The sequence below is a fragment of the Pongo abelii genome, chromosome 3 (assembly GCF_028885655.2).
Source record: "Pongo abelii isolate AG06213 chromosome 3, NHGRI_mPonAbe1-v2.0_pri, whole genome shotgun sequence".
Lineage (NCBI taxonomy): Eukaryota > Metazoa > Chordata > Mammalia > Primates > Hominidae > Pongo > Pongo abelii.
Genome location: NC_071988.2, coordinates 124,244,557 through 124,257,632, shown reverse-complemented (window position 1 = coordinate 124,257,632; position 13,076 = coordinate 124,244,557). Strand labels below are relative to the sequence as shown.

Here is a 13,076-nt window from a genome sequence, read left to right as displayed (position 1 = left end):
CTGTTTTTCCACCCAGCTCTTGTCCCAAGCCTGTCCCAGTGCTCTATCTTGTTTAAAAATAAAAACTAAACACAAACCCAAACCCAGAGACATTATACAAACAATGTAAATTTAACAGGAAATGGAGGACAGAGTCATACTGCACATATGTAAAACTCTACTTCAAAACCCCCTCGAAACATTCTGACAACCCCAAACTCCACACCCAAAGTTCATCCCTCATCTTTCTTCTTTCCCTATAACTCTCCTCTTTGGTCTTGTTTTCTCTTCTTTCTGATCAACACTCTTTTTTGCCTCCTCTCTGTTCCTGACTTTTCCAAGCGGCATTTTCTGGGGCTTTTTGTACACAGAGAGATTTTATATCTTTCTGCTTCTTTCATATTCATCCTTGTATATCACTGTGCTGGGACCCTTAGCAATTCTTATAAAATGCAAATCTGGTCACAGTCTTTGATGAAAAATCTTCAATGACTCCACATTGATCTGGGGTGAAATTGCTAGACTCCTTACCTGTTCAAAAAGACCCAGTGTCATTTGGACCGTGCTCAAGTTTTCAATTATGCTGACCCCCTCATCAATTTTGTTATTGCCCAAGTTCCTTGTTCTCCTTGTTATGGCATTGCTCTCTCACTCATGGGCCTTCACATGCTTCTCTGTGCCCAGAATCCTTTTCAGCTTCCTCTGTACTTAGCTGAGGCATCCTTCTGGTCTCAGCTAGATACCACTTTCTAATGAAAGCGTTCCTTGGCCAGGCATGGTGGCTCATACCTATAATCCCAGTGCTTTGGGAGGTGGAGGCTGGAGGATTGCTTGAGGCCAGGAGTTCAAGACTAACCTGGACAACAAAGTGAGACCTCATCTTTACAAATAGTAAAAAAAAAAATTAGCTAGGTGGGTGGCACATGCCTATAGTGTCAGCTGCTCAGAAGGCTGAGGCAAGAGGATCGCTTGAGCCCAGGAGTTCAAAGCTACAGTGAGCTATGATTGTGCGACTCCCGGGGCAACAGAGTGAGACCCTGTGTCAAAAAAAAAAAAAGAAAAGAAAAGAGAGAAAGCCTTCCTTCACCCTCTCTGTATTAGCTGTGCTTCCTGTTGTCCTGTTTTTATTTCTCAGGGCAACCTTTTATTTCTCCCGTCCTGATAGTATTATGCTTTTGAATTTGTCTATAGACTTTTAGTTCATGAGAGTAGGGGCCATGTTTATCCTGGTCACCATTTAATTCCCATCACTTAGCGGAGTATATGGCACATAGAAAGTCCTCAGGAAATATTTTTTGGATAAATTATCTACATTTAAAGTATAACTTTATTTTTTCACATTTGATTAATTTTAATACATATAAATTTATACTTTATTACATAACTTTAAAACCCATTTACATTATAAAGTAAAATACTATTACTTTTCACTTTATAAAGTATTTTTACTTAATAAAAAGGAACAAATGTGTATTATTCTTGGAAAATTTATTTTATCTTTCCATTTGTCATTTTCTGTTTATGCTCCATAAAGTTTTTATGACTTACAATCATAACATTTTTAGAGTGGAAGTCTATATAAAATATAGCATTTTTGTTATTCTTCTTCAGAATGAAGGATTAAACTGAAGATTAAAAGAAAATTTCCATGAAGTTTTGATTATGACAGCATTGTGGAGCATGTACTGGGTTTGAAGCTGCTTTAGTCTTACCTTCAATGAATCCTGAGAAATGCAGTGATAATGCTTAGCATATTATATATATATATATTTCTTTTTCTTTTTATATTTTAGATAAGAGTGCCCAGGAGTGGAATCTGGAAATAGAGTCTGCATTTGATGTTGTCAGCTCAAAGCCAGTTGGTGGTCAAGTGATCGTAGCCATCCCTAAACTGCAAACACAACAGACATACAACATTGAACTTCAGCCTGGGAAAAGGATTGTTGAGCTATTTGTGAACATTAGCAAGGTAAATGATGGTACTTCCTGAGAAGCACTGGATGAAAAGCAATACCTGTGCTAAAGAAATGATTAGAAAGGAGGGACTAAGTATGAAAGAAAAATCTACTTTCTCTGCTTATATTTGTCGTTTTCTTCTCTATTTTTAGTCTCTCATATACTTTCTGTGAGTATGAGCCAAAGAATGATTTTCCCAAATTTTAAGATTAAGAAAATAGAGAATATATCATTAATTTGGCAGTTCTTCCTCTCATTTTATCATTATATTTTAATTTTCTGTAGTATTTGTAGTATCCTAAAGCCAAAATACATTCTATGGATTATATTTAAATAGCAGTGGTTATTTTTGGTACTTGTCAATTATTTTGATTATTGATACTTATTCTACATGCATAATTTTAATTCTAAACTCATGATCTTTCATACATCAAGGTAGAATGGATTATTTTTATCTTTTCTTTTTCTTTTTTCTATTCCTCTAATTGATAATTGTGTACTGAAAAAGGTGGAGCAAAATAACATTCAGTAGCTGTTGAGATAAAGTAAGAACTCAAAATGATTTTTAGTTTTTGGCTTGAAAGAAGAGTCAACTTCAGAGTCCCATTTTAAGTGTTAAGAATGTGGAATAAATGTAAGCTCGGTGTTAGAGATAGGGAGAGTTGCTTTTCTGAACACTCATGTTATTCTGTTCTTTCCTTTTGCTTTTGATGTATTGATCCATGCTAGATTCCCGGCATGCTGATTTTTAAATATTATCAATGAATTGATCTGATTTGGCATAATATAGGTAGGGAGATTTACATTGTTTTAGAACCTAGAGTTTTGTACTTGACTATCTGAGAAATTGATGTAATGCTTTGAGCCTTTTTTGCTGAAAATATGACATATTAGAGTGACTTTTTAATTTTCTTAAAAGAATATTACTGTAGAAACTTGGTGGCCTCATGGACATGGAAACCAGACTGGGTACAACATGACTATTCTTTTTGAACTGGATGGAGGCTTAAATATTGAAAAATCAGCTAAGGTGAGTAAGTAATTTAAAATATTTTGTGAAATAATTTTATTTCTTTTAAAAATAGTAATACAGATCTTCATGGGAAAAGAAGAAACTGTCAAAACTCTTATGTCCCCACCCATCAGAGATCATCTCTAGTAACAGCATTCAAAAGCTTCTCTCTGTGTGTGTGTGTATATACATACATACATATATATATATATATATATTTTTTTTTTTTTTGAGACAGATTCTTGCTCTGTCACTCAGGCTGGAGTGCAATGGGGCAATCTTGGCTTACTGCAACCTCCACCTCCTGGGTTCAAGCAATTCTCCTGCCTCAGCCTCCCGAGTAGCTGGGATTACAGGCACCCGCCACCACGCCCAGCTAACTTTTGTATTTTTAGTAGAGATGGGGTTTCACCATGTTGACCAGGCTGATCTTGAATTCCTTATATCAAGTGATCTACCACCTTGACCTCCCAGAGTGCTGGGATTACAGGTGTGAGCCACTGCGCCCGGCCTTATATTTTTAAATGGATCATACTTTAGATATTATTTTGTCAATAAGTAGTCTCCTGCTGTGATTTAAAATTGTACCTTATATCAAAATAATACATGTGTAATTTTAAAACTCAAATATTACTAGTAAGTTTATATGAAAAATAAGACCTCTTGCCCGTCACTTCCTATTCTTACTTCCTACTCCCCAGAACCAATAATTTTTAACTTTTATTTATTTCCTCTGACATTCTTCTTCATTTTTCTGAATAAGGTGCTTCTACTGGTGTTTTCTGATTTTTCAGTTTTACCCATTTTAGGATATAGCACTAGGCATTGGAAAGAACTGCACTTTGTTATTTATTAGCTATAGGCTACTTACTTAATCTCGAAATATGTAAAATAGGGACAATAAGAACGAGATGGCTTGGATCTGGCTTATAAGAGTCATGGCATATAGTTAATAGAAATGGTATTAACCCTCTTCAAAGATCTCCTCTCCCAGACACCAGCTTCAGTGTTTATAGTTGGCTGGTGTCACCTCTCACATTTGGTATTTCCTCTCCTGTGGGCCAGACAACATGCTGAGGATGGAGATATGTCCTTCAGGAGTGCATTTTCTGTTTTTCTTTTGTTCAGTCATGCTGTGTATTTTCTGTGTGTGTATTTTCTGTGTGTGTGTGTATTTTCTGTGTGTGTGTGTGAGAGAGAGGGGCGAGGGGAGAGAGAGAGAGTGTGTGTGTATGTGTGTGTGTATGTGTGTGTGTGAGAGAGGGGGAGAGAGAGTGTGTGTGTGTGTGTGTGCGCGCACGCACGCACATGCACAGAGTTATGTACAGGGAGAACATCCTGGACCCGTCTTAAGGGCCAAAGCATTCACTCTTATTGTACCCCTCTTGGCTGAGAGGACATGTGCTGTCTCACACAGTGAGTTTGTTGTGTGTTGTTTTCATGAAAATGTAAAAAATAATGAGTCATTCCAACTTACTATAGAGAAAGAAGAGGAACTTCTGTCTTTTTCTAAGGGAAATAATTCTTTTACATTCAGGCTAATATGATTGTATTATTGTTCATTACACATAAAGATGCCAGCCTTTGAATCGAGCAGCAACAGAAGTGAAGGAGGATGTAATGCCCCACACCTTGAGTTAATGCGTGTGTGTGAAATGTGCTCTTTGGCTGTGGCTGACGTAGAGTTGCTATTTTTGAGGCTGATTCATTCAGTAAATACTTAGGGCACACCTACTGTGTTTTGGCTATTTTGCTAGGTGCTGGTGATAGAGCTGTGACTAAGACACTGCTTCTGTTTCTCTCTGAGACCTTAGTAGAGCTAATAATCTGATTGGGAAGTTCAATCATTAAATGAGCCTTTGGAATATATTAGCACTCTAGAGATGTAGAGAGTGCCATGGAAGTACAGAGCAGGGGCATTCTGGGAAGATTCCCAGAGCCTGTGTCCTGAGGGATAAGTAGAATTTGGCTGAGTAATGTAGCAAAGAGGCAGAGGGAAAAGAATGTGAAGGCCCAAGAACTAGAAAGGATGTTGTGTGTTTGCGGAAGTGAAAGAAATTTCAATGCAGTTGTGGTTGAGTTTGAAGTTGAAGAACAAGAGATAGTGTTGTAAAAGTAGCTTGGACAAGGTCCTGCAGGGCCTAGTGAGCCACATGAAGGAAAAAGCACTGTCCTGAGTGCTGCCGGGATTCTTGGAAGGATTTTAAGGAGGGGGTAAGGATTATATGCATATCTTACAAAGATTGTGTAGATCAGATTGGAAGAATGGCAAGAGTAGGGGGCCAGTTAGAAGACTGTGGTGGTGATTCAGAAAGAAATGAGGATTGGTTGGTCTACAGAACTGCTGAGGAAATAAATCTGAAAGAGATTTAGGATATAACATCAGCAGGCTTGATGATGTGGGGGTGGGAAAAAAGAAGGAGTTAAGAATGGTTCCTCAGTTGCTGGTTTGGGCTGCTGAACAGGCAGCCTCTGAACAGGCAGGGCAACTCTGTTCATTGAGTTACATTACTCAGAAAGAAGAGAAGGTTTGGGGGAAGGGGTTGGGTGGAAATTATTTCAGTGTTAGACGTGTTTTGTGTGGGGTGATTGAGAGACACTCAAGGAATAATATTTGATGGGTGTTTCATTAGATAGATCTTTTTTTTTTTTTTTTTTATTATTATTATTATTATACTTTAGGTTTTATGGTACATGTGCGCAATGTGCAGGTAAGTTACATATGTATACATGTGCCATGCTGGTGCGCTGCACCCACCAACTCGTCATCTAGCATTAGGTATATCTTCCAATGCTATCCCTCCCCCCTCCCCCCACCCCACAACAGTCCCCAGAGTGTGATGTTCCCCTTCCTGTGTCCATGTGTTCTCATTGTTCAATTCCCACCTATGAGTGAGAATATGCGGTGTTTGGTTTTTTGTTCTTGCGATAGTTTACTGAGAATGATGATTTCCAATTTCATCCATGTCCCTACAAAGGACGTGAACTCATCATTTTTTATGGCTGCATAGTATTCCGCTTAGGAATTGCATGTGGGTTAAGGATATAGATGTGTAAGTCAGCAGAATGTAGATAATTGTAGCCATGGTAGCCGATGAAATACCTCAGGGATGGCACAGAGAAAAGAGCTAGGACAGAACCCCAGGCAGTCATAATTAGTAAGGTTGGGGTTTGGGGAGAAGCCAGTAGGAGAATCTAAGAAGGAATTGTTGACGAGGTGGAGGGAAAACCAATTTGAGTGGGGAGTCACAGAAACCAGAGGGAAAGAGTTTTAAGAAGCAAAGAATGTTCAGAGTGTTGAATGCTGCAAGGGAGTTCAAGTTAGAAAAGAATTGAGAAAGATCCTTTAGATTTGGTGGCAAGGAGATTACTGGTTACCTTGATCAGCATGGAAATCAAATTGTAGTGGGTTGAGGAATGACTAAAGGTATGGAAGTGAAGACGGTGAATATAGGCAACTCTTCTGAAAATGTCTGATTGGAAACTATGCTTAGACCGGGTGGTAATGGTGGCTAGTTGGGATCAGATTGGCTTCACATAGGCAACTGAACAAATAAGTAAATATATTGAAGTGGTGGAAGCCAGCCTTTTCATGAATGGAGAAAGGTAGTATCAACATAGAAAGGGGGAAAGCTACAGTGGATTCGAATTGGAGCTAATAGTATGAAGTTATGATTTTCAGTATGTGTAGACAGAGAAATAAATGTCTGTGTAAATGCATGTGTATGTGTGGGTAGACACACACACACACACACACATTTCCTAGCTCTTTTCACACATTTCCTAATTCTTTCTCAGAGTGCCTGGGAAGAGTGGCTCTCTAGTAGCAGTCAGTGGATTTAGGACCCATATCTTGATTTGGAATACCACTCCGTGCTAAAAGCAATCAGGGCTCTTTGGAGAAATGACTGATTCTCGAGCTGGAGCCTGAAATATCTTGCTGTTCCAGGAAGTAAGGAGGTACTCAATAATAATGTGACACATTGAAAGGACACAAGGGCCTTCAGTCTTCAGTCTTCAATCTACTATAATCTTCAAAAATGTCAAGGAAATATTGAGGAACTGTCCCACAGTGGAAGAGACTATGTACAAACTGGGTGCAGTGCAGTGATCTCTTTTGTCATAATGTTATTGGGGCAACTGATGAAAACTTGAATGGGGGGGTCTCTGGGTTCTTTGTATTATATATAGGAGTTCTTTGTATTATTGTTGCAACTTTATTACAAGTTTGCAATGATTTCAACATAGAAAAGGATACCATTAAGAGAATGGAAAGCAACAGCAAAATCCTGATGGAAAGGGGCCAGTAGCGAGGGAAAGACTAAAAAGGGTTAGAAAGCAGGGAGGTAGTTGAGAGGGCAAGGTCTCTGGGAAGTAGGAGATAAGAAGAGGATGGATTCACTTTGGGATGGGGGACTCTGTTTTAGTTGTAATAGTGGTGAAAGATAACACATGAGAGGAAAGGATGCAGCTTGAGGATGGAGGTAATTTTGAAGGTCTCTAGGACCATTTAAAGTATATTTTCTTTCTATAAGACTTGCAAACACTTTTGTCAGTGGAGTTTTAGGGTGAAAAAGTAAGCCTGAGAAAGAAAGCTAGGGAGTTTTGGTCAAACAACATTTTATTTTTTATTTATTGTGAAATATAACACATACAGAAAAATACACAAGCCATAAGTGAAAAGCTTAATGAATTATGAGAAAATGAACACTCAGGTACTGTCAACATGTTCAAGAAACAGAACATTAATTACTAGCACTTCACACCTCAAACTCTCCCCTCCCTTCTGTGAGCCTCCCCAGTAATGACCCCTGTTTCCTTCCCAAAGATCCACTATCCTGACATCCATCACTAGGTTACTTTTGTCTCTTTTTGAATTTTATGTACATGGAACCATATAGCATGTATTTTTTAGTGTGTGGCTAATTTGGCTCAACATTATGTTTTTGACATTTAGGTACAGTAGTGCCTCCTTATCTGTGGTTTCAGTTACCCATGGTCAACTGTGGTCTGAAAATAGTAAATAGAAAACTCCAGAAATAAGCAATTCATGAGTTTTAAATTGCTCACTGTTCTGAGTAGCATGATGGAATCTTGTGCTGTCCTGCCCTGTCTTGTCTAGGACATGAATCATCACTTTGTTGAGCATATCCTTGCTGTATACATTATCCACCTGTTAGTCGCTCAGCAGCCTTCTCCTTTATCAGACAGAAAAAGTCATAGTATATATGGGGTTCGGTACTATCTGCAGTTTCAGGCACCTACTGGGGGTCTTGGAGCGTATCCCCTGCAGATAAGGGGGGACTGCTGTTTATTGTTCTGTGTAACTGTAAGTTTGTCTATTTAAGTTGTATAAAATTTTATTATACTACACATTTTGCTGTTGCAATTTGAGTAGTTGCCAGTTTTGGCTATTCCAAGTAATGCTGCTGTGAACATTACTGATATAACACTCGGAGCACATATGCCCCCAATGGCATATCTGCTGGGAGTGGAATAGCATGATTATGGGGGATGTATGAGTTCAGCTTTGTAGATTACACTAAACTGCCATCAAAAGTGGTTATATGAGGCTTGCCTAGGCTCCTCATACTCACCAGCACTTGGTACTGTGTCAGACAGGACATTGAACACTGTTTTCTCATCACCAGCCCCTCCTTATTTCACCTCTATTGCTTTTGTTTATTGTTACCCTGGGCTTGCTTTATGCAAAAATAATTCTGTTTTAAATATACCTCATTGAAATCCATCTTGCTTCAGTTTTATATCTTTGTTTCTTGCCTCTCCTCTTCCACTGAGCTTAGAAACGTGTTTAGGATTTTTTTTTTTTTTTTAACTGAGTATATCAGGAGACAGCAGCATATCTGACTCAGAAAAAAGGTCCTGGGGAAGTTACAGATTTTGAATGCAGCCCATATGGCAGAAATGTATGGAATCATGAAAAGAATGCAGACACTTGAGAGAGAGGAAAGGGCTGACTACATTTCTTTGTGAACATGGCAGAATATCTCAATGACTGAGAATTTTCTTATGTTGAGTGACACTGGGGCAGATGGTTTAAGCAAGAAGGGAGGTAATATAGGGAAAATATCAACAGGCAATTTAAACATTAATAAATAACAAAATAAAAAATAAATGTTGGGTTATCATAAATTCTGCCAAATAAATCATTGCATGAGGGACCTTAGAATGTGAGTCTGGGAGAGTTAGCTTTATCAGTTTGGGAAACCAAATTGATTTTTTAACAAAAGAAAAAGTTTTGTGTATAAGTGGGAATGGGAGAGGATACTTTGGGTAAATGGAATAAAAAATCTGACCAATCAGTTTTTGCCATTTTCTGCCCAGGTTAACTGAGTGTTTTTATCCTACTAATTGATTGTACTGAATTGACTAGGTAACGTGTTTTAATGAACTAATACATATTTTTGAATGCTTATTATGGCTCGCCTTTATGGAAAAACAGCAAACCAATTAGTTGATATTTCTCTTACACCTAATTTATTTTATAAGAATTTCCCAAGTATTCTATGTATAAGGTATCGTTTTGCTAAAAGCAGCAGAAGGCTGTTGCTGTGTACATTTGCTCCTGGGATCAAGATTCTCCGATTAAATTATTGTAGGAAAATAGATGTAATAATAAGTATTCTACAATCAATTAAAACTTGTATTTCATAGTTCCCAAGCCAGAGGAGGTGAATGATTGTCCATGGCTACTACAATTAGAAAAACAATTGGGATTTTTTTTTCTTTTTCAGTTTTTTTTTTCTTTTTTAATGTCACTTTGTTCTTTGTTTCTTAAATTCCTGTCTTCATCTTTGCAAATCGCACAGGGCAAAAAACCAACATAATACTAGTGGAATTTTTTCTGAGTGCTACTCTTGGCTCTCTAAAGACCTTAAAAGTACATAGCCAAAGAATATGGAATTAGGAATAATCAAGTTGTATTTTTGTATTGAGAGGGCACAGAGATTATGAAGTGTGTCTCTTTCTGTATTAGGTTTCTAGGTCTATTATTACAAATTACTATAAATTGAGTATCTTAAAATTTATTTTCTCACAGTCTTGGAGGCTGGAGTCCAAAATCAAGGTGTCGGCAGAGCTGTGTTCCTTCCGAAGGCTCTGGGAAAGAATTCTTCCTTGCCCCTTCCAGCTTCTCATCATTGCTGGCAATCCTTGGCTTGTAGATGCATCACTCTGATCTCTGTCTCCACCATCATATAGCTTTCTCCTTGTGTGTGTCTCTCGTTTCCTTTTCTTATAACTACACCAGCCATTGGGTTAGGGCCCAGTATGACCTCATTTTAACTAAACTATTTAAATATATTTGCAAAGACTTTATTTCCAAATAAGGTTGCATTTTTGGGTGGACATGAATTTTGGGGGGACACTGTTCAACCCAGTACACTGTCCTTTTGGCCTTATTCTTGTCAGAAGTTTTATTAAATATTTCCAAGGTGGCTATAGGCAGTGACTTCTCCAGGTGGGCCATGGGAGCAGTTAGCCCTAGGTGCAGACAGTAAGTGGGTGAATTGTGTGTAGACTATAGATTGGCCTGTTTTTCATTATTACTATATACTGGCAATCCTATTAATAAATAATGCCAGTGATAGAATACTTCTCCTACCCTCCCCCTCCACCAATCATATGTTGGTCTAAGTTTTAACTATGTGTTTGGTTACTCTTGAATGTTAATAATATACATGTATGCTTAGATTTGGCACATTTTTATTACCAATCCTCTAATAGACATTATATTCTACATGAAAGTTAATTTGGAGTACTTTTTTGTTTGTTTGTTTGAGACAGAGTTGTCTTTTGTTGCCCAGGCTGGAGTGCAATGGCGCGATCTCGGCTCACCACAACCTCTGCCTCCCGGGTTCAAGCGATTATTCTGCCTCAGCCTCCTGAGTAGCTGGGATTACAGGCATGCACCACGATGCCTGGCTAATTTTTGTGTTTTTAGTAGAGATGGGGGTTTCTCCATGTTGGTCAGGCTAGTCTCAAACTCCTGACCTCAGGTGATCCACCCGCTTCTGCCTCCCAAAGTGCTAGGATTATAGGAGTGAGCCACTGCACCTGGCCTGGAGTACTCTTAGTTATACAGTCATTCCCAGATACATGAAGATTCAGCTTCATACAGTCATTTTGAAAGCAAATTTATAACAGTTTGGAATTGTTTGAACTTGTTTTGAACACAGTTCGTGCCTCCATTCCCTGACCTATACATGCCTGCGTTTAAAAGCATTGCAGATTAGAAATCAACAACAATAGCACAGTGATTATAAAAAAGGAGAAACTCAACATAAGTTACTTCAATTCGATGTGATCTCTTGGAGTTACTTTTATGCTTTAAATTTACAATTGAGAAAGCTATGGACTCTGAGGTGTGATGTGTAATATTTTGCTTGGTAAGTGCATATTTTAGTTCATGTATGAAGTATATTCTACTAATTTTAATAGTGTCTTTAGAATTGAAATTTATTCTTTTAAATTTGTTGTTTTAAAACTAAAGAAAGAGTCAAAGTAAAACATGACATCAGTGGTATGCTTTAGTTGGGGGTGGCAGATACTGAAAAAAATACTTTAGAATTATTATTATTATTTTGTTCTTTTTAGAGACAGGGGCTCACTCTGTCACCCAGGCTGCTCATAGCTCACTGCAGCTTTGAACTTCTGGGCCCCAGTGATCCTCCTACCTTATCCTCCTGAGTAGCTAGGACTACTACAGGCACATGCTACCATGCCTTGCCTATTTTATTTTTCTAGAGATGGGGAGCAGTTAGCCTTAGGTGCAGACAGTAAGTGGGTGTTGCAACACAGCCTGCCATGTTGCCCAGGCTGGTCTCACACCCCTGTCCTCAAGCAATCCTCCTGCTTCAGCCTCCCAAAGTGTTGAGGTTATAGGCATGAGCCACTGCCTGGCTGGAATTCTTTTTGACAACACTCTGGATACTTTAAACAGAGATCAAATGTGTGAACTCGTCATACAGAAGGTAGTAGAATGGCGATAAAGGAGTCATTCTCATATTTCCAGAAAACCTGCTGCAGAATGCACAGAAAATAGCTTCAAGGAATGGGATTATTATTTCATAAACCTCTGCTATGGTCCAGGATAAAAGATCCTGCATATGTGGCCAGTATTCACTGTGGAGTTCATGCAAAAATCAAAGAAATTAATCCAAAATTTTATTTCAGCCGCTTGGAAATTATTCTCTGAGCCTTGTGGAATTTGCTTTTTTGGAAACTTTTTTTTTCCTGTGTGACTTTTTTTTTTAGAACTTTGGAAAAATTGTATTCATTCTTTCTCATCTCACCTCATTGATGGGAAAAGCTGCAGAAAAGCTTTCCTAGACAAGATGGAAGGTTCATTATGAAGCTGGGCCACAGTAGAAAAATTTTGAAAAGTTAATCTCAACTCTGAAGTACCATGTAATCCAAAGAAAATGTGGACACGTGAATCAGCTCAGACATTCCTCTCTGCTGTGTGCGGTTTTCTCTTTGGAATTATCTTTTTTCTGGTGTAGTTTTAGATGACATTAATCAGATACAAAAATATTTGCAAATAGACTCCATCTTGAACAATGCACAGTGAAATACCAAACTTTAAAAGTCTTCTTTGAAGATAAGTACACAGAAATTTTGGTGAAGCCTATTTACTGTGCAACAACAAAATATAAGGAAATCGACATTTACATAGAAAAAAGAATCAAATTTTGAAGAAGAGTGCCAGGAGAAACAACAAAGAGTTGCTGGTTTTCCATTGCTCAGAGAAATCCACATAGCAATGCCAAACGCCCCAATTGTTGTCCCTGAGAACTGGACACTTGTTCTACAGCAATGAATCAAATAGTATCTGTGTTCATAATCATTTAGCCATTTTCTCTGATTTTACAGAAGAAATACTTGAGAAGTGGGAATTTTTTTTTTTTTTTTTATACCTCAGAGGCATTTGTAAGTTGTTTGAATGAAAGTCAAAAGAACAAAGGCATGGATATGACTGCATTTTTTTGGAGTTTAATGTGATGTGGGATTATTATGAATCTCTACCAAACTTATTATGTTTAATACTTTTCTAAAATATTTGCATATCTCTGGCCTCATCTGGAAGAACATTTCTGAGTTAAAATTA

The 13,076-nt window shown here is 38.0% G+C and overlaps 1 protein-coding gene across 4 annotated transcripts in view; it reads left to right on the top strand.

Annotated features, from left to right (window-relative positions):
* MANBA (mannosidase beta) overlaps positions 1-13,076 on the top strand; it is a 131,392-nt gene that overhangs the window by 71,602 nt on the left and 46,714 nt on the right. For all 4 annotated transcript variants that reach the window (XM_063722634.1, XM_063722631.1, XM_054553193.2 and 1 more), the window contains 2 exon segments: positions 1,773-1,948; positions 2,855-2,965. In XM_063722634.1, the coding sequence (XP_063578704.1) occupies positions 1,773-1,948; positions 2,855-2,965 (287 nt within the window).